This window comes from Pseudophryne corroboree, chromosome 6 (assembly GCF_028390025.1).
Source record: "Pseudophryne corroboree isolate aPseCor3 chromosome 6, aPseCor3.hap2, whole genome shotgun sequence".
NCBI lineage: Eukaryota > Metazoa > Chordata > Amphibia > Anura > Myobatrachidae > Pseudophryne > Pseudophryne corroboree.
The window spans coordinates 117,384,640-117,404,296 of record NC_086449.1 but is presented as its reverse complement, the minus strand read 5'-3'; the positions used below and the strand labels follow the sequence as shown (position 1 = coordinate 117,404,296).

General features: G+C 45.6%; 7 protein-coding genes across 7 annotated transcripts; 4 read left to right on the top strand and 3 right to left on the bottom strand.

Moving 5' to 3' along the window:
* Window positions 1-6,189: 6,189 nt before the first annotated feature.
* Window positions 6,190-6,582, bottom strand: LOC134934489 (histone H2A type 1-like). Its single transcript, XM_063929923.1, has one exon. The coding sequence runs from the start codon at window positions 6,580-6,582 to the stop codon at window positions 6,190-6,192; it is 393 nt and encodes a 130-aa protein (XP_063785993.1).
* Window positions 6,583-6,959: 377 nt separating this feature from the next.
* LOC134935018 (histone H2B 1.1) lies at window positions 6,960-7,340 on the top strand. Its single transcript, XM_063930331.1, has one exon. The coding sequence runs from the start codon at window positions 6,960-6,962 to the stop codon at window positions 7,338-7,340; it is 381 nt and encodes a 126-aa protein (XP_063786401.1).
* Window positions 7,341-8,760: 1,420 nt separating this feature from the next.
* LOC134934488 (histone H4) lies at window positions 8,761-9,072 on the top strand. Its single transcript, XM_063929922.1, has one exon. The coding sequence runs from the start codon at window positions 8,761-8,763 to the stop codon at window positions 9,070-9,072; it is 312 nt and encodes a 103-aa protein (XP_063785992.1).
* A 1,087-nt stretch (window positions 9,073-10,159) lies between these two features.
* On the bottom strand, window positions 10,160-11,081 carry LOC134935017 (histone H1C-like). The gene has a single exon (XM_063930330.1). It carries the CDS (start codon window positions 10,802-10,804, stop codon window positions 10,160-10,162), a length of 645 nt encoding a protein of 214 aa, XP_063786400.1. The 5' UTR covers window positions 10,805-11,081.
* A 5,435-nt stretch (window positions 11,082-16,516) lies between these two features.
* LOC134935016 (histone H3) lies at window positions 16,517-16,927 on the top strand. The gene has a single exon (XM_063930329.1). The coding sequence runs from the start codon at window positions 16,517-16,519 to the stop codon at window positions 16,925-16,927; it is 411 nt and encodes a 136-aa protein (XP_063786399.1).
* Window positions 16,928-17,687: 760 nt separating this feature from the next.
* On the bottom strand, window positions 17,688-18,080 carry LOC134934487 (histone H2A type 1-like). Its single transcript, XM_063929921.1, has one exon. It carries the CDS (start codon window positions 18,078-18,080, stop codon window positions 17,688-17,690), a length of 393 nt encoding a protein of 130 aa, XP_063785991.1.
* A 377-nt stretch (window positions 18,081-18,457) lies between these two features.
* Window positions 18,458-18,838, top strand: LOC134935014 (histone H2B 1.1). Its single transcript, XM_063930328.1, has one exon. It carries the CDS (start codon window positions 18,458-18,460, stop codon window positions 18,836-18,838), a length of 381 nt encoding a protein of 126 aa, XP_063786398.1.
* The last annotated feature ends 819 nt before the right edge of the window (window positions 18,839-19,657 follow it).

The following is a 19,657-nucleotide window of genomic DNA, read 5'->3' as shown; positions in this document are numbered from 1 at the left end:
CCCAAATGTTTATAAAATGACCCATACAGACATGAATGTATATTTATGCAAGATCGGTGTGTCAGAGTGAGGGCAATGGTGATCTGTTCCCATTACCATTCCTCTTTTAAAAATGCCAAAGTATGAGACTTTGTCATTTTTAAAAGAGGACATCGGAACTTTCCTAAAAATAGAGGGAAACAGTAGGAATATTTGGGAACATTGGGGGGTGGATACAGGAATAATAGAGAGGAAGGTATAGTGGGACAAGTAGAGAGACCTCTTGTAATTGAGCTAGGTGAGAGGAAGGGAAGAAACGAGGAAAAACAGGGGTAGGAGGAAGGAGGAAGAAGAAGAAGATATATATTGTTACATGGCAACTACTGATTGCAGAGTAAAAAAGTGGATGCTATTTTCGGCATATCAATGGATGATAGACATGTTTGCACACAATAGTTCTGGGAAATAAAATAAAATGATGAAGCTTGCAGAATAAGATGAGAGACAACAGTCACCTGAGGAGCAATGGTTCAACTAATCTTACGTTTTCAAATGTACTACCGTGATAAAAGCAGTTGCTGCAGCTTCAGCACTGAACCTCACTGTTGGATAGCAGGCGAAAGATATGCAGAGACCACGAGGCTGAATGTCTAGAGCAGGCATTCCCATCCATGGTCCTCTAGGCACACCAACAGTGCAGGTTTTAGTGATATCCAGGCTGCAGCACAGATGGTTAAATCAAAATAACTGAGCTACTAATTAAGTCACCTGTGGTGAAGCATGGATATCACTAAAACCTGCACTGTTAGTGTGCCTTGAGGACCGTGGTTGGGAATGCCTGGTCTGGAGAAAAGGCGGCTGCGGAACGGAGCATCAGAACCTCTGGGGGAAACATTGGGGGTAATTCCAAGTTGATCGCAGCAGGACATTTTTAGCAGTTGGGCAAAACCATGTACACTGCAGGTGGGGCAGATATAACATTTGCAGAGAGAGTTAGATTTGGGTGTGGTGTGTTCAATCTGCAATCTAAATTGCAGTGTACAAATAACGCAGCCAGTATTTTCTCTGCACAAAAACAAAATAACCCACCCAAACCTAACTGTCTCTGCAAATGTTATATCTGCCCCACCTGCAGTGCACATGGTTTTGCCCAACTGCAAAAAATGTCCTGCTGCGATCAACTTGGAATTACCCCCTTTGTGTCAGCAGAGATCCACTGTGGATGCAAAGTTGTGAGAAGAAGGGCAACGCAGATTAACAGACCAGAGTTCAACTGCATTGACCAGTGATGGAAAGCACAGATATAGACTAGGGCAGGTCAAGAGCAGTGTTGAGAGAAGATGATCGCCATAGAGGAATGGAAGGCACATGAGGATGGACGTGAGATGTGGACAAACAGAGTTGATGACTGCAAAATGGAGGGCGTGGGCCAGCAGCAAGTACCATCAAGGTCTGAACCTCACCCCCAACCAATGATGCCAGGCTGGAGTAGGGCACTAGAGCGGTGGGAGTCTGCATAGAAACTCCAGAGCAGGTAGGGGGACCACGGAGCTGGATCTGTGCCACACCAGTGGCTTTCTGCGTCTCCAAGGATGGTAGAAAAATAAATAAATAAATAAATAAATAAATATATACATACATAAAAACTGACCCAGTTGAAGAGGCGGGAAGGCCCTGTTCCATCTTACTATGGAATGTGCGCATTGATTACATGTTTCCCCATATTACTAATTATTTCTCAGCGGTAAGTAATAGCACAATGAGGAGTCATGGGTAGTGGCACACTCACATTGGAGCAGACATTGTTGGCGTGGTGCACCATCAGAAGAGGTGAGTGATTGTTATTGAATTAGGTTTGTTTTTATTATTATTTCACATAAACTATGATAGATATATATTGTCCTTAAATCCCTATGGTCCCATTTAAGAGCCTAAACTCTATTATTTTATCATAAATATAACTTTTCTCAATTGTTTTAAAGTGCAAGGTTTTTTTTTCAATAGCAAGCAAAATGGATATAAATGAGATACATATGCATAAATACAAATTCAGTGATTATAGTAGAACAATAAGGTTCTGTTTTTATTTTTTATTTTTTTTATTTCGTTTCCAGTGAGTAGTAGAAAAGCCCCTTTATATAATCCAAATCTACAGTAGCCTTGTGTTTTCTTCATGCAATGTCCCAGACATATAAGGTTTAGCTTGTGGTCCTGCAAATCATTAACTCCCTTAGACTGCATGATACTGACCTCGGAAAACATACGGGAGGCCCGCATTTGGGATGACTGTGGTCAGAAGACCATCAGCGGCATCCCGATGCTGAGAATCACGACAGGGGAGAGGTAAGTATAATAACCCTCACCTTCTCCTTAGTTCCTAAACATATCCCTCCTGTAGCCTAAACCTACCCCCCTTCTTTGTTCCTAACCCTAACACTCCCTCCCCACATCCTAACCCTCCCCTCCCACAGCCTATCTCTAACCCTGCCACTATTGCCTAACCACAACCTAACCTCCTGCAGTCGAACCCTAACACTCCCCATCTTACTTACATTCACGATTTTGACCACAGTTCCCCCAGTACTGCAACCATTTAAAAGAGAAACATTGTAGTGTGTGTGTGTGTGTGTGTGTGTGTGTGTGTGTGTGTGTGTTTTATTTGTAGGGGGGTGGTAGTGGAAGTAGGGTGGACAACAGGAGGAGACAGTAGGAATAAGGGGGACGTAGAAATAGGAGGGTATGAGTAAAGTGTGAGGGATGGGAGAAATGAGGTGAAAAATAAGGGTGATGAAGGGAAAAAGTTGGAACAGGGAGAAGAGTAGTGTAAGATAAGAAAAGGGAGGAGATAATCGGAGATGGGAAGAAAAGGCAGAAGGAGGAATAGATAAAGATTGGACAAATGAGTGGAATGTAAAAATAAAAGGCAGAATTAAAGTGACGAGACACAAAGGGTTATCAATGGGACATGGGAGGAACAAGGAGAAGAATCGGCGAATCAGGAGCAGATGAAAAGGTGTGGAAGAGGACAAAAAAAATGAACACAACTGCTAGCCAGCAGGCAAATGGCAGGCCAAGATCAAAGATAACGGTCACCCGAGGAGTGGAGCAATGGTGCAACAAAGTTATTTAGATGCATTGCTGTGCCACAAGCAATTGTACTTAAGCATGAGAAAGTTGCTCAACATGGAGCATTGCATTTCATGTATGCACACCATATGAAAGTAACTTCTGGACCATAAGGCTGAATTCATGGACCAGATCCCACTGGTCATCTGTCAACCGGATTAATGGAACCTCTTCTTAAAGTATGTGGGTTTCCTGAGATGACTCCTTTCAATTCCACATATCACTGTGATAAAACATTTGTGCTGTGTAATGTTCTTGGTTATCTTCAAGGTGTTTCTAGCTCACATTTCGGTATATGCCACCCAGTTGATGCAATTGTGTGGAACGATGGGTGGAAGATCCACAGTCATTGAAAAGAGATGAGATCCTGGATCTCGTCTTAAAGAAGCAATTTCTGATACAATTGGCTATGGAAATCGGAGAGTGGATGGCTGACCACAAATCATCCACCTATCCAACCAAACTATAGCAGCCACAATGTAAGGCAATCCAAGTGAGCTGGCAAATCAAAGCAGGTACTTCCACTTTTATCAATCCTGCCAACTGTAACGCTGTGGGCCTATTCTTGGGTGTAGGATCTATAATGACCTGGTGCCTTGTTGTCAGGATGACCCTTAATCTCTGCCAGAAGAGATGCCCTAGGTGAAGGGCATCATTTTTTTTAAGTAGTAGCATGAATAAGAGGAATATTCATGCTACCATCGATCTGGAATGATTTTTTTACGTTAAACATTTTTGATTGTTTCCAGACATTATCACATACAGTGTATACTTTTTTATGCGATGTATTTAACAGCAATAATTTACATTTTCGTGTGGTACATATACAAACGGGTATTTCAATGAGTTCCAATACAATTTGATAGATAGATAGATAGATAGATAGATAGATAGATAGATAGATAATTGCTATGTCACATAAATTCAGTTGAATATATACTGGTTTTAAATCTGTTTATTCCTCAGAGTCTTACATTCGATTAATTACCATAAATACAACTTTTAACAGATGTTTTAAAGTTTATTTTTACAAGAACAATTGAAATGAATATACAATAGTTAAATGGGCATACAGGAAAAAAAAAACCCAGTAATAAAATAAAACAATAAGGGTATTGCTATGCAGGGCCTTTAGTACTTTATAGGATTTTAATTTCCTCTGAGTAGATGTAGAACCCCCTTTGAAACTAAATATATAGCCTTATATTCTCTTCATGTAGTTTAGCAGATTCACGAGGTTGAGGTTGCGGTCTAAGTTGATACTTTTGCTCAGATTGTATCCAGCAATGTTTCAATAGAGTAGTTACAATTGTATCATACTATAATACTGTTTCCCATTAGTATCATATCGTTTCTCACACACGCAGGAGTTCTGACTACATTAAAGTGAGCAGCTTTAGATTTAACATTCATGTTTTAATGATCAAATGATTATTTTATTTTATACGCCGCTGTTTTGATCTAAGCTGTGCTGCTTTTGCTGTTGTTGTTTGCTAGTTTACCTGCCATCCCATATTATCATTTCCCTGGTATTAGGGCTTGTAAGGATTATATTCTGTACACACAATATATATATATATATATATATATATATATTTTATCCCCGGCTATTGCAGCTATTCAGCAGCACTGTGTGTGATTACGTTTGGTATATGTGTACTGGGGCCGGGGCTGCTATACCGTGAAAAGACCTCGAGGCCGGGCCGTTAGAAACTTCACATAAACAATAGAGGAAACAGAAATTCTTGGCGGGCTTTATGAAACTTACAGCTTCTTCACCGAAACCAACCAGGATGAAGGGCGTGTTTAACTCATCAAATCACAAAGCAGCTCTGTGCATAAATACAGTTGTTGCCGGCTGTTGGCTATTCAGTCTTTTTTCTACTTGGTAGAAGTCAGATCTGTGTGGAAATATGGCCAGGACCAAGCAGACCGCCCGCAAATCTACAGGAGGGAAAGCTCCCCGCAAGCAGCTGGCAACGAAAGCTGCCCGGAAGAGCGCCCCAGCTACCGGCGGCGTGAAGAAACCTCACCGCTATCGTCCTGGAACTGTTGCTCTTCGCGAGATCCGCCGGTATCAGAAATCCACTGAGCTGCTGATCCGCAAGCTGCCCTTCCAGCGTCTGGTGCGTGAGATCGCCCAGGACTTCAAGACTGACCTGCGCTTCCAGAGCTCCGCCGTCATGGCCCTACAAGAGGCCAGCGAGGCTTATCTGGTGGGGCTGTTCGAGGACACCAACCTGTGCGCCATCCACGCCAAGAGGGTGACCATCATGCCCAAAGACATCCAGCTGGCCCGCAGGATCCGAGGGGAGAGGGCATAGAAACTCGGCACTCCTATACACGCAACAACCCAAAGGCTCTTTTCAGAGCCACCAAGTCTTTCTAAACGAGCTGCAGCATAAGTCAGCCCTCAGTGTCAGAGTAACAGGATGCGGATGAATCCTCCGCTCTCCACCCATAGCAGCTTCAAATGACAGGCCAAGTCTATGAAGTTTACATATATAATACGATAAGCAAGCCGCAAAGTGAATAATGGAATGTTGACTATCAAAAATAATTAAATATCTGGACGGGCTGGTTCACCCGACAGTACATTGTTACTAGTGTTCCGCCTAGATTCCCTTGTAAAATTGTTTTCTTCAGCTGGGATAAGAGGATATTGCTCTCAATTATCAAATATTTGTATGTAATGCAGCTGTTTTCATCCTAGCTTTGTTACGTCACACGGAGAGAGAATATGGTTTCTCTCCTTATATACTTTACACGGATCAGCTTCCCACTCCTATAAGCGGAAGGGGCCTCATTTGCAGCATGCAGTTATTGCAAAGGGAATATTCAGACTATCTTTAGATTTCACCACAACAGACCAGGGCTCCTAAAGGGTAAGGGAGCGTCTATACCTTTAGCGGTTGTATGGACGGGATGTGGAGATGAAAGCGCGGCTAGCCCGTCAGATATCGCTACAACACAAGCAATGACAGTACACACAGCTCTCCTGGGAAGACGTGGGTGGCTCTGAAAAGAGCCTTTGTGTTGTGTGTCGGGTACATCGTTTCGGTGGTGGAAGCTGCCAGCCTCACATTACTTGCTCTTGGCCGGTTTGTGGCTCTCGGTCTTCTTGGGCAGCAGCACGGCCTGGATGTTGGGCAGAACGCCTCCCTGGGCGATGGTCACCCCACCGAGCAGCTTGTTGAGCTCTTCGTCGTTGCGCACAGCCAGCTGCAGGTGGCGGGGGATGATGCGGGTCTTCTTGTTGTCGCGGGCGGCGTTTCCGGCGAGCTCCAGGATCTCAGCCGTCAGATACTCCAGCACCGCGGCCAGATAGACCGGGGCACCGGCTCCCACTCGCTCAGCATAGTTTCCTTTCCTCAGCAGACGGTGAACGCGACCGACTGGGAACTGGAGACCGGCCCGGGATGAGCGAGTCTTGGCCTTAGCCCGGGTCTTGCCGCCTTGTTTGCCTCTGCCGGACATGTTCAGTTCACAAAACAAATAATTCCTTCTAACAAACTGAGAGAAAATGTGAACCTGTAATACCGCCCTCCTCCTATATATACACTCAGAGTGGGTCTACCGCGTGCTCTGTGATTGGTTTGCTTACAAATGAACCAATGCAGCTCGAGTTTATCCACAGACCAATCCGCAATATGTAGTGTGTGTGTGGGGGGGGGGTGTTAGCTACCACTCAGCGTCACGTGACACTTTTACCCTATACTTAGCTTATACTTACCCTACACTTTTACCAGAAGCGTTGAAGCCTCATTTGCATAAGATGCCTATAAATAGAGCAAACCCGGGCGGTGTACGGCACAGATTCTCCCTGCTGTGTGTAGAAGAAGTGAGTGGTGGAAATGCCTGAACCAGCAAAGTCCGCGCCGGCGCCCAAGAAGGGCTCAAAGAAGGCCGTAACCAAGACCCAGAAGAAAGATGGAAAGAAGCGTAGGAAGAGCAGGAAGGAGAGTTACGCCATCTACGTGTACAAGGTGCTGAAGCAGGTGCACCCTGACACCGGCATCTCCTCCAAGGCTATGGGCATCATGAACTCCTTTGTCAATGACATTTTTGAGCGCATTGCGGGGGAAGCTTCCCGCCTGGCTCACTACAACAAGCGCTCCACCATCACCTCCCGGGAGATCCAGACCGCCGTACGCCTGCTGCTGCCGGGAGAGTTGGCCAAGCACGCCGTGTCCGAGGGCACCAAGGCCGTCACCAAGTACACCAGCGCCAAGTAATCTCCCCTTCCTCTCCCACACGAACACAAAGGCTCTTTTAAGAGCCACCCATCTCCTCGCTAATCGGGCTGTAACTTATTATTTGCGCTGTGTCCTGTCTCCCTGAATTTGACTGAATCACAGTAATCTAGGCTGTGTTGTAGTTTCTTCATTCCTTATACATGTGCATCTTGTTAGTCGGATGCTGGGGAACTCCCCTCTAGTGTGCGAGCTAGTACAGGAGACCCCCCCCCCCCTGTTGATGATTACTGCGTGCAAAGCGGCATTCTCTCCGCTCTCATGTACTGTAAAACACGTTCCAGACGTAGATCAGATTTCTACAGAACTCGTCAAAGCTACAGATGCCAGGGCTTCTAAAAAGCCAGAGAGCAGCAGAAACACTGCCCGTGTAGTTGCTGTGTGACTAGCACATAATTTTCTGTCTGGCTCAAGTGATACAAACTGGATTGTTACATTGTTAATATCGCTACTACTGTATCATAATCTTGATAAGCAGGTGGTTAAAAGTCGGTCTTCAAGATGACCCGTGTTACTATGATATCGTTGCAAAAGTAACAACGGGATGCAAACTGCGGTGCCCCTGCTTGTACCTAGTCCATTATGACATCACACAGCAGGGTTCCCGTTTAGGCGCACACGTACCAGTTATGCTCGTTGCTGTAAAAACGGCTTCAATGGTTATTTGAGGAGTAGTAGTGATCCGGGTCGCAATGTGGCTGAGCGCTAAGGTACGGTTCAGCTGACCCAATTGACATACTATTATTATTTACACCTAATATACAATATTATGAGACGGCGAGAGAACATAGCTGATACGCTGGCGCTCGCTAATTAGAGATCGAAGCGAACCGAGCCTGGGTGCCAGGAATACTTGTAGCGAGGGACACATCAGAAGCGGCATGCCATTGGGGGAGTGTTCCCCTACCAGGATTTGAATTGTCCACTCCGGTTAACTTGTTTTGACCCGCCGAATTTAGCTCGTCTCTCATTGGGCCAGTCCGATGAATCGCGCTCCTAGCCCAAGGCGCTGGTGTGGGTCCGACTTAATAGTGATAAACACTATATATGTATTTGGAAAATATATTATTTATCATTTCAGGGAGAATGAAATGTCACTACTTTTCGTTAATTGACTATAGGTGTAAAACCTTCTTTTCCTATTTTACCCTAGAAATGTGGGATCAAATGGATACAATTTTTTTTTTTTACATTTATATATCTGTTCACGGAAATGAATAGAGATGACGAAGAGAAAGCTGCCACTGTCCTGCGGTGTGCTAAGTCAGAAAAGGCGGACTACCCAGGTCTCCTCCTCTCCGAGTTCTAAGTCCCCCATCAGGTCCGCCCTTCCTCTTAATAAAGGGCTGCTGTGAGGCGATCAACTCATTCTTACTGATTGCAACTCGCAAGCTGTTTGAAGATGTCAGGAAGAGGCAAAGGTGGTAAGGGACTCGGGAAAGGAGGCGCTAAGCGCCACAGGAAGGTGCTGCGGGACAACATCCAGGGCATCACGAAGCCAGCCATTCGCCGTCTCGCTCGCAGAGGTGGCGTGAAGCGCATTTCTGGCCTCATCTACGAGGAGACCCGTGGGGTGCTGAAGGTCTTTCTAGAGAATGTGATCCGGGACGCCGTCACTTACACCGAGCACGCCAAGAGGAAGACTGTGACCGCTATGGATGTGGTCTATGCTCTCAAGCGCCAGGGCCGCACTCTGTATGGTTTTGGAGGTTAAGATCTGGCTCCTCTTTGGCTGATCTCCTTTCCCGAAACACGCTAACAAAAGGCCCTTTTAAGGGCCACCTACAGTACTCCTGAAATGAGCTTTATGAACATGCTGCTTTTCGAGGGAAGCGTATTGTTAGTCAGATCCACAATACTAACGATAGAAATACACTTCTTTCCCATCTACAAAGTCTCGCTGGATATTCAAATATAAGACGCCAGAAGTTGCCATTTACAATGCATAGACCATATATATCTAGAATTCTAGTCAATCTGGAATGGAAAAAGGCAGCAGCATAATTGCCTCTGTCCATTTGGATGATGCCTCCTTGTGTCCGGGTGGAATCGGTTCGATATTGTTTTATGAAAAATTCTGAAGGATGTAGGTGTAATATACCGTGCATAGCGTGCGCAGGAGGTGCTGTAGCGGGGTACTCTTGAAAAGATGTTGAGTTAAAACGTAACTTGTATTATAACGATGACATGCTGACACAATACATGTCCTAAAATTCAAGCATAGGGTATTAAGGCACAGCTGTGAATGTTTCTCCAAGTGTAGTTTATATATAATTCTGTTACAACGACCTCTTGAACAATTAATAAGTAGGGAAGCTTACTAGCCAACTACTCTGATAGAAACTGCACAGAACTATTTGTCTCTACTGGAGGTTCTCTTTCTGGTAAAGCAGTCTCCCTGTTATTGTGTAGCTAGTGTTCTCAGAAAGTGCAAACAAACATTAAATTGATACTTGCTTTTCAGCAGCTACCCTGCAGACTGTTCACCACAGGGAATGGTGAGTGTTCGAGTACACAGGAAGGAAGCATGCCGCTATTGTGAGCGGCCTGAGGTAGGAAGCAGGACATCCAGGTATTATTTCCCGATCAGTCTTGCTACAGTAGCGCTAATAAATAACCCTGCGTTACCTATCAATAAGCAACCAAAAATCCCACGGAGACACTGCTGAACTGTAACGTAATGTAGTGACTCAATATCTGTACGCCGTGCGCCTACAGCTCTGCCGGGACAGGGTGGGTGGCTCTGAAAAGAGCCTTTGGGGGGATAACAAGGAAGCGAGGCTGCTACGGCGGCTCTTCCATCACTTCTTGGCCGCAGCTTTCTTGGGCTTAGCTACCTTCTTGGCCGGGCTTTTGGCGGCTTTGGGCTTCGCCGCCTTCTTGGCTGCTTTGGGCTTCGCCGCCTTCTTGGCCGGACTCTTGGCCGCTTTCTTGGGCTTCGCGGCTTTAGGCTTCTTTGGGCTTTTGGCAGCAGCCGCTTTTGTGGGTTTCTTCACCTTCTTGGGGCTCTTGGCTGCACTCGGAGCTCTCTTGGGCTTCTTCGGGGACTTGGCCACTTTCTTTGCCGCTGGTTTCTTGGGCTTCAGGGCGGCCTTCTTGCTCTCCAGCTGATTCTTATTGAGCTTGAAGGAGCCGGAAGCTCCGGTGCCTTTCACTTGGGTGAGAGTTCCTTTGGTCACCAATCCTTTCACCCCCACTTTGATGCGACTGTTATTCTTCTCCACATCGTAGCCTCCGGCAGCCAGAGCCTTCTTCAGGGCGGCAAGAGAAACTCCACTGCGCTCCTTGGAGGCGGCCACGGCCTTTAAGATCAGCTCGGAAACGCTGGGCCCGGAAGACTTGCCGCTTTTCTTGGCTCCCCCTGCAGCTTTCTTCGGCTGCCTCTTCTTTTTGGCTGCGCCCTCTGACGGCGGGACAGCGGCGACGGCTGGTGCAGTTTCTGCCATGTTAGCTCAACGTCACTTTAACCAACAAATGGTAATACAGCACAAGCCGCTCTCTGACGTCTTTTATATACGGTGCCTGCTGTGCTGTAATTGGCTGCTGAGCCTGGTGCGTTCTGCGCTCTCATTGGCGGAATAAGCAGTCCTTGTAAACCCTTCCCTGTCTGAGTGTAAGGGGAAATCTGCCCTCACCTTGTGTTTCCCTAACGCAGAAAAAGAGTCTTTTATTGGGCATGAGAAAAGCAGCGTGCAGCCTCTCTGCACCACACCAGTACTCCAAGGTCTCCCCTAGGCCTATACGGCCATTGCTAGCCTAGGCGCTGCAAAGAGACCCAGGAACAGCCCCTGTCAGCTTACTTACACCAAGCTGGATCTGTCCAGCATGTAACACATCTGTACTTTTCTGCGAGGCTAAAACGTCTGATTGGGGCATTTTTCTGTCCCCCTGGCACTACATGTAACGAAGGTGATCTGGGGTTCAGTCTGTGCAGGGGATGCACCATTTTCAAAGACATAAAGGTGATGGCTGGGCTCCTGTACACCCGGGTGGCTAGCACAGGCAGGTTGCCTCACAACGTATTGGCAGTCTTGTTTAGGAACTCTAGTTACTGTGACAAAAGAGAGATACCCAGCATAGTCAGCCACAGGTTAACCCTGCTTGTGTGAGATTCTCCCCGTCGTGTAGAATGTTGGTGGGATTTTCCCCAAATGTTTATAAAATGACCCATACAGACATGAATGTATATTTATGCAAGATCGGTGTGTCAGAGTGAGGGCAATGGTGATCTGTTCCCATTACCATTCCTCTTTTAAAAATGCCAAAGTATGAGACTTTGTCATTTTTAAAAGAGGACATCGGAACTTTCCTAAAAATAGAGGGAAACAGTAGGAATATTTGGGAACATTGGGGGGTGGATACAGGAATAATAGAGAGGAAGGTATAGTGGGACAAGTAGAGAGACCTCTTGTAATTGAGCTAGGTGAGAGGAAGGGAAGAAACGAGGAAAAACAGGGGTAGGAGGAAGGAGGAAGAAGAAGAAGATATATATTGTTACATGGCAACTACTGATTGCAGAGTAAAAAAGTGGATGCTATTTTCGGCATATCAATGGATGATAGACATGTTTGCACACAATAGTTCTGGGAAATAAAATAAAATGATGAAGCTTGCAGAATAAGATGAGAGACAACAGTCACCTGAGGAGCAATGGTTCAACTAATCTTACGTTTTCAAATGTACTACCGTGATAAAAGCAGTTGCTGCAGCTTCAGCACTGAACCTCACTGTTGGATAGCAGGCGAAAGATATGCAGAGACCACGAGGCTGAATGTCTAGAGCAGGCATTCCCATCCATGGTCCTCTAGGCACACCAACAGTGCAGGTTTTAGTGATATCCAGGCTGCAGCACAGATGGTTAAATCAAAATAACTGAGCTACTAATTAAGTCACCTGTGGTGAAGCATGGATATCACTAAAACCTGCACTGTTAGTGTGCCTTGAGGACCGTGGTTGGGAATGCCTGGTCTGGAGAAAAGGCGGCTGCGGAACGGAGCATCAGAACCTCTGGGGGAAACATTGGGGGTAATTCCAAGTTGATCGCAGCAGGACATTTTTAGCAGTTGGGCAAAACCATGTACACTGCAGGTGGGGCAGATATAACATTTGCAGAGAGAGTTAGATTTGGGTGTGGTGTGTTCAATCTGCAGTCTAAATTGCAGTGTACAAATAACGCAGCCAGTATTTTCTCTGCACAAAAACAAAATAACCCACCCAAACCTAACTGTCTCTGCAAATGTTATATCTGCCCCACCTGCAGTGCACATGGTTTTGCCCAACTGCAAAAAATGTCCTGCTGCGATCAACTTGGAATTACCCCCTTTGTGTCAGCAGAGATCCACTGTGGATGCAAAGTTGTGAGAAGAAGGGCAACGCAGATTAACAGACCAGAGTTCAACTGCATTGACCAGTGATGGAAAGCACAGATATAGACTAGGGCAGGTCAAGAGCAGTGTTGAGAGAAGATGATCGCCATAGAGGAATGGAAGGCACATGAGGATGGACGTGAGATGTGGACAAACAGAGTTGATGACTGCAAAATGGAGGGCGTGGGCCAGCAGCAAGTACCATCAAGGTCTGAACCTCACCCCCAACCAATGATGGCAGGCTGGAGTAGGGCACTAGAGCGGTGGGAGTCTGCATAGAAACTCCAGAGCAGGTAGGGGGACCACGGAGCTGGATCTGTGCCACACCAGTGGCTTTCTGCGTCTCCAAGGATGGTAGAAAAATAAATAAATAAATAAATAAATAAATATATACATACATAAAAACTGACCCAGTTGAAGAGGCGGGAAGGCCCTGTTCCATCTTACTATGGAATGTGCGCATTGATTACATGTTTCCCCATATTACTAATTATTTCTCAGCGGTAAGTAATAGCACAATGAGGAGTCATGGGTAGTGGCACACTCACATTGGAGCAGACATTGTTGGCGTGGTGCACCATCAGAAGAGGTGAGTGATTGTTATTGAATTAGGTTTGTTTTTATTATTATTTCACATAAACTATGATAGATATATATTGTCCTTAAATCCCTATGGTCCCATTTAAGAGCCTAAACTCTATTATTTTATCATAAATATAACTTTTCTCAATTCTTTTAAAGTGCAAGGTTTTTTTTTTTCAATAGCAAGCAAAATGGATATAAATGAGATACATATGCATAAATACAAATTCAGTGATTATAGTAGAACAATAAGGTTCTGTTTTTATTTTTTAATTTTTTTATTTCGTTTCCAGTGAGTAGTAGAAAAGCCCCTTTATATAATCCAAATCTACAGTAGCCTTGTATTTTCTTCATGCAATGTCCCAGACATATAAGGTTTAGCTTGTGGTCCTGCAAATCATTAACTCCCTTAGACTGCATGATACTGACATCGGAAAACATACGGGAGGCCCGCATTTGGGATGACTGTGGTCAGAAGACCATCAGCGGCATCCCGATGTTGAGAATCACGACAGGGGAGAGGTAAGTATAATAACCCTCACCTTCTCCTTAGTTCCTAAACATATCCCTCCTGTAGCCTAAACCTACCCCCCTTCTTTGTTCCTAACCCTAACACTCCCTCCCCACATCCTAACCCTCCCCTCCCACAGCCTATCTCTAACCCTGCCACTATTGCCTAACCACAACCTAACCTCCTGCAGTCGAACCCTAACACTCCCCATCTTACTTACATTCACGATTTTGACCACAGTTCCCCCAGTACTGCAACCATTTAAAAGAGAAACATTGTAGTGTGTGTGTGTGTGTGTGTGTGTGTGTGTGTGTGTGTGTGTTTTATTTGTAGGGGGGTGGTAGTGGAAGTAGGGTGGACAACAGGAGGAGACAGTAGGAATAAGGGGGACGTAGAAATAGGAGGGTATGAGTAAAGTGTGAGGGATGGGAGAAATGAGGTGAAAAATAAGGGTGATGAAGGGAAAAAGTTGGAACAGGGAGAAGAGTAGTGTAAGATAAGAAAAGGGAGGAGATAATCGGAGATGGGAAGAAAAGGCAGAAGGAGGAATAGATAAAGATTGGACAAATGAGTGGAATGTAAAAATAAAAGGCAGAATTAAAGTGACGAGACACAAAGGGTTATCAATGGGACATGGGAGGAACAAGGAGAAGAATCGGCGAATCAGGAGCAGATGAAAAGGTGTGGAAGAGGACAAAAAAAATGAACACAACTGCTAGCCAGCAGGCAAATGGCAGGCCAAGATCAAAGATAACGGTCACCCGAGGAGTGGAGCAATGGTGCAACAAAGTTATTTAGATGCATTGCTGTGCCACAAGCAATTGTACTTAAGCATGAGAAAGTTGCTCAACATGGAGCATTGCATTTCATGTATGCACACCATATGAAAGTAACTTCTGGACCATAAGGCTGAATTCATGGACCAGATCCCACTGGTCATCTGTCAACCGGATTAATGGAACCTCTTCTTAAAGTATGTGGGTTTCCTGAGATGACTCCTTTCAATTCCACATATCACTGTGATAAAACATTTGTGCTGTGTAATGTTCTTGGTTATCTTCAAGGTGTTTCTAGCTCACATTTCGGTATATGCCACCCAGTTGATGCAATTGTGTGGAACGATGGGTGGAAGATCCACAGTCATTGAAAAGAGATGAGATCCTGGATCTCGTCTTAAAGAAGCAATTTCTGATACAATTGGCTATGGAAATCGGAGAGTGGATGGCTGACCACAAATCATCCACCTATCCAACCAAACTATAGCAGCCACAATGTAAGGCAATCCAAGTGAGCTGGCAAATCAAAGCAGGTACTTCCACTTTTATCAATCCTGCCAACTGTAACGCTGTGGGCCTATTCTTGGGTGTAGGATCTATAATGACCTGGTGCCTTGTTGTCAGGATGACCCTTAATCTCTGCCAGAAGAGATGCCCTAGGTGAAGGGCATCATTTTTTTTAAGTAGTAGCATGAATAAGAGGAATATTCATGCTACCATCGATCTGGAATGATTTTTTTACGTTAAACATTTTTGATTGTTTCCAGACATTATCACATACAGTGTATACTTTTTTATGCGATGTATTTAACAGCAATAATTTACATTTTCGTGTGGTACATATACAAACGGGTATTTCAATGAGTTCCAATACAATTTGATAGATAGATAGATAGATAGATAGATAGATAGATAGATAATTGCTATGTCACATAAATTCAGTTGAATATATACTGGTTTTAAATCTGTTTATTCCTCAGAGTCTTACATTCGATTAATTACCATAAATACAACTTTTAACAGATGTTTTAAAGTTTATTTTTACAAGAACAATTGAAATGAATATACAATAGTTAAATGGGCATACAGGAAAAAAAAAACCCAGTAATAAAATAAAACAATAAGGGTATTGCTATGCAGGGCCTTTAGTACTTTATAGGATTTTAATTTCCTCTGAGTAGATGTAGAACCCCCTTTGAAACTAAATATATAGCCTTATATTCTCTTCATGTAGTTTAGCAGATTCACGAGGTTGAGGTTGCGGTCTAAGTTGATACTTTTGCTCAGATTGTATCCAGCAATGTTTCAATAGAGTAGTTACAATTGTATCATACTATAATACTGTTTCCCATTAGTATCATATCGTTTCTCACACACGCAGGAGTTCTGACTACATTAAAGTGAGCAGCTTTAGATTTAACATTCATGTTTTAATGATCAAATGATTATTTTATTTTATACGCCGCTGTTTTGATCTAAGCTGTGCTGCTTTTGCTGTTGTTGTTTGCTAGTTTACCTGCCATCCCATATTATCATTTCCCTGGTATTAGGGCTTGTAAGGATTATATTCTGTACACACAATATATATATATATATATATATATTTTTTATCCCCGGCTATTGCAGCTATTCAGCAGCACTGTGTGTGATTACGTTTGGTATATGTGTACTGGGGCCGGGGCTGCTATACCGTGAAAAGACCTCGAGGCCGGGCCGTTAGAAACTTCACATAAACAATAGAGGAAACAGAAATTCTTGGCGGGCTTTATGAAAGTTACAGCTTCTTCACCGAAACCAACCAGGATGAAGGGCGTGTTTAACTCATCAAATCACAAAGCAGCTCTGTGCATAAATACAGTTGTTGCCGGCTGTTGGCTATTCAGTCTTTTTTCTACTTGGTAGAAGTCAGATCTGTGTGGAAATATGGCCAGGACCAAGCAGACCGCCCGCAAATCTACAGGAGGGAAAGCTCCCCGCAAGCAGCTGGCAACGAAAGCTGCCCGGAAGAGCGCCCCAGCTACCGGCGGCGTGAAGAAACCTCACCGCTATCGTCCTGGAACTGTTGCTCTTCGCGAGATCCGCCGGTATCAGAAATCCACTGAGCTGCTGATCCGCAAGCTGCCCTTCCAGCGTCTGGTGCGTGAGATCGCCCAGGACTTCAAGACTGACCTGCGCTTCCAGAGCTCCGCCGTCATGGCCCTACAAGAGGCCAGCGAGGCTTATCTGGTGGGGCTGTTCGAGGACACCAACCTGTGCGCCATCCACGCCAAGAGGGTGACCATCATGCCCAAAGACATCCAGCTGGCCCGCAGGATCCGAGGGGAGAGGGCATAGAAACTCGGCACTCCTATACACGCAACAACCCAAAGGCTCTTTTCAGAGCCACCAAGTCTTTCTAAACGAGCTGCAGCATAAGTCAGCCCTCAGTGTCAGAGTAACAGGATGCGGATGAATCCTCCGCTCTCCACCCATAGCAGCTTCAAATGACAGGCCAAGTCTATGAAGTTTACATATATAATACGATAAGCAAGCCGCAAAGTGAATAATGGAATGTTGACTATCAAAAATAATTAAATATCTGGACGGGCTGGTTCACCCGACAGTACATTGTTACTAGTGTTCCGCCTAGATTCCCTTGTAAAATTGTTTTCTTCAGCTGGGATAAGAGGATATTGCTCTCAATTATCAAATATTTGTATGTAATGCAGCTGTTTTCATCCTAGCTTTGTTACGTCACACGGAGAGAGAATATGGTTTCTCTCCTTATATACTTTACACGGATCAGCTTCCCACTCCTATAAGCGGAAGGGGCCTCATTTGCAGCATGCAGTTATTGCAAAGGGAATATTCAGACTATCTTTAGATTTCACCACAACAGACCAGGGCTCCTAAAGGGTAAGGGAGCGTCTATACCTTTAGCGGTTGTATGGACGGGATGTGGAGATGAAAGCGCGGCTAGCCCGTCAGATATCGCTACAACACAAGCAATGACAGTACACACAGCTCTCCTGGGAAGACGTGGGTGGCTCTGAAAAGAGCCTTTGTGTTGTGTGTCGGGTACATCGTTTCGGTGGTGGAAGCTGCCAGCCTCACATTACTTGCTCTTGGCCGGTTTGTGGCTCTCGGTCTTCTTGGGCAGCAGCACGGCCTGGATGTTGGGCAGAACGCCTCCCTGGGCGATGGTCACCCCACCGAGCAGCTTGTTGAGCTCTTCGTCGTTGCGCACAGCCAGCTGCAGGTGGCGGGGGATGATGCGGGTCTTCTTGTTGTCGCGGGCGGCGTTTCCGGCGAGCTCCAGGATCTCAGCCGTCAGATACTCCAGCACCGCGGCCAGATAGACCGGGGCACCGGCTCCCACTCGCTCAGCATAGTTTCCTTTCCTCAGCAGACGGTGAACGCGACCGACTGGGAACTGGAGACCGGCCCGGGATGAGCGAGTCTTGGCCTTAGCCCGGGTCTTGCCGCCTTGTTTGCCTCTGCCGGACATGTTCAGTTCACAAAACAAATAATTCCTTCTAACAAACTGAGAGAAAATGTGAACCTGTAATACCGCCCTCCTCCTATATATACACTCAGAGTGGGTCTACCGCGTGCTCTGTGATTGGTTTGCTTACAAATGAACCAATGCAGCTCGAGTTTATCCACAGACCAATCCGCAATATGTAGTGTGTGTGTGGGGGGGGGGTGTTAGCTACCACTCAGCGTCACGTGACACTTTTACCCTATACTTAGCTTATACTTACCCTACACTTTTACCAGAAGCGTTGAAGCCTCATTTGCATAAGATGCCTATAAATAGAGCAAACCCGGGCGGTGTACGGCACAGATTCTCCCTGCTGTGTGTAGAAGAAGTGAGTGGTGGAAATGCCTGAACCAGCAAAGTCCGCGCCGGCGCCCAAGAAGGGCTCAAAGAAGGCCGTAACCAAGACCCAGAAGAAAGATGGAAAGAAGCGTAGGAAGAGCAGGAAGGAGAGTTACGCCATCTACGTGTACAAGGTGCTGAAGCAGGTGCACCCTGACACCGGCATCTCCTCCAAGGCTATGGGCATCATGAACTCCTTTGTCAATGACATTTTTGAGCGCATTGCGGGGGAAGCTTCCCGCCTGGCTCACTACAACAAGCGCTCCACCATCACCTCCCGGGAGATCCAGACCGCCGTACGCCTGCTGCTGCCGGGAGAGTTGGCCAAGCACGCCGTGTCCGAGGGCACCAAGGCCGTCACCAAGTACACCAGCGCCAAGTAATCTCCCCTTCCTCTCCCACACGAACACAAAGGCTCTTTTAAGAGCCACCCATCTCCTCGCTAATCGGGCTGTAACTTATTATTTGCGCTGTGTCCTGTCTCCCTGAATTTGACTGAATCACAGTAATCTAGGCTGTGTTGTAGTTTCTTCATTCCTTATACATGTGCATCTTGTTAGTCGGATGCTGGGGAACTCCCCTCTAGTGTGCGAGCTAGTACAGGAGACCCCCCCCCCCCTGTTGATGATTACTGCGTGCAAAGCGGCATTCTCTCCGCTCTCATGTACTGTAAAACACGTTCCAGACGTAGATCAGATTTCTACAGAACTCGTCAAAGCTACAGATGCCAGGGCTTCTAAAAAGCCAGAGAGCAGCAGAAACACTGCCCGTGTAGTTGCTGTGTGACTAGCACATAATTTTCTGTCTGGCTCAAGTGATACAAACTGGATTGTTACATTGTTAATATCGCTACTACTGTATCATAATCTTGATAAGCAGGTGGTTAAAAGTCGGTCTTCAAGATGACCCGTGTTACTATGATATCGTTGCAAAAGTAACAACGGGATGCAAACTGCGGTGCCCCTGCTTGTACCTAGTCCATTATGACATCACACAGCAGGGTTCCCGTTTAGGCGCACACGTACCAGTTATGCTCGTTGCTGTAAAAACGGCTTCAATGGTTATTTGAGGAGTAGTAGTGATCCGGGTCGCAATGTGGCTGAGCGCTAAGGTACGGTTCAGCTGACCCAATTGACATACTATTATTATTTACACCTAATATACAATATTATGAGACGGCGAGAGAACATAGCTGATACGCT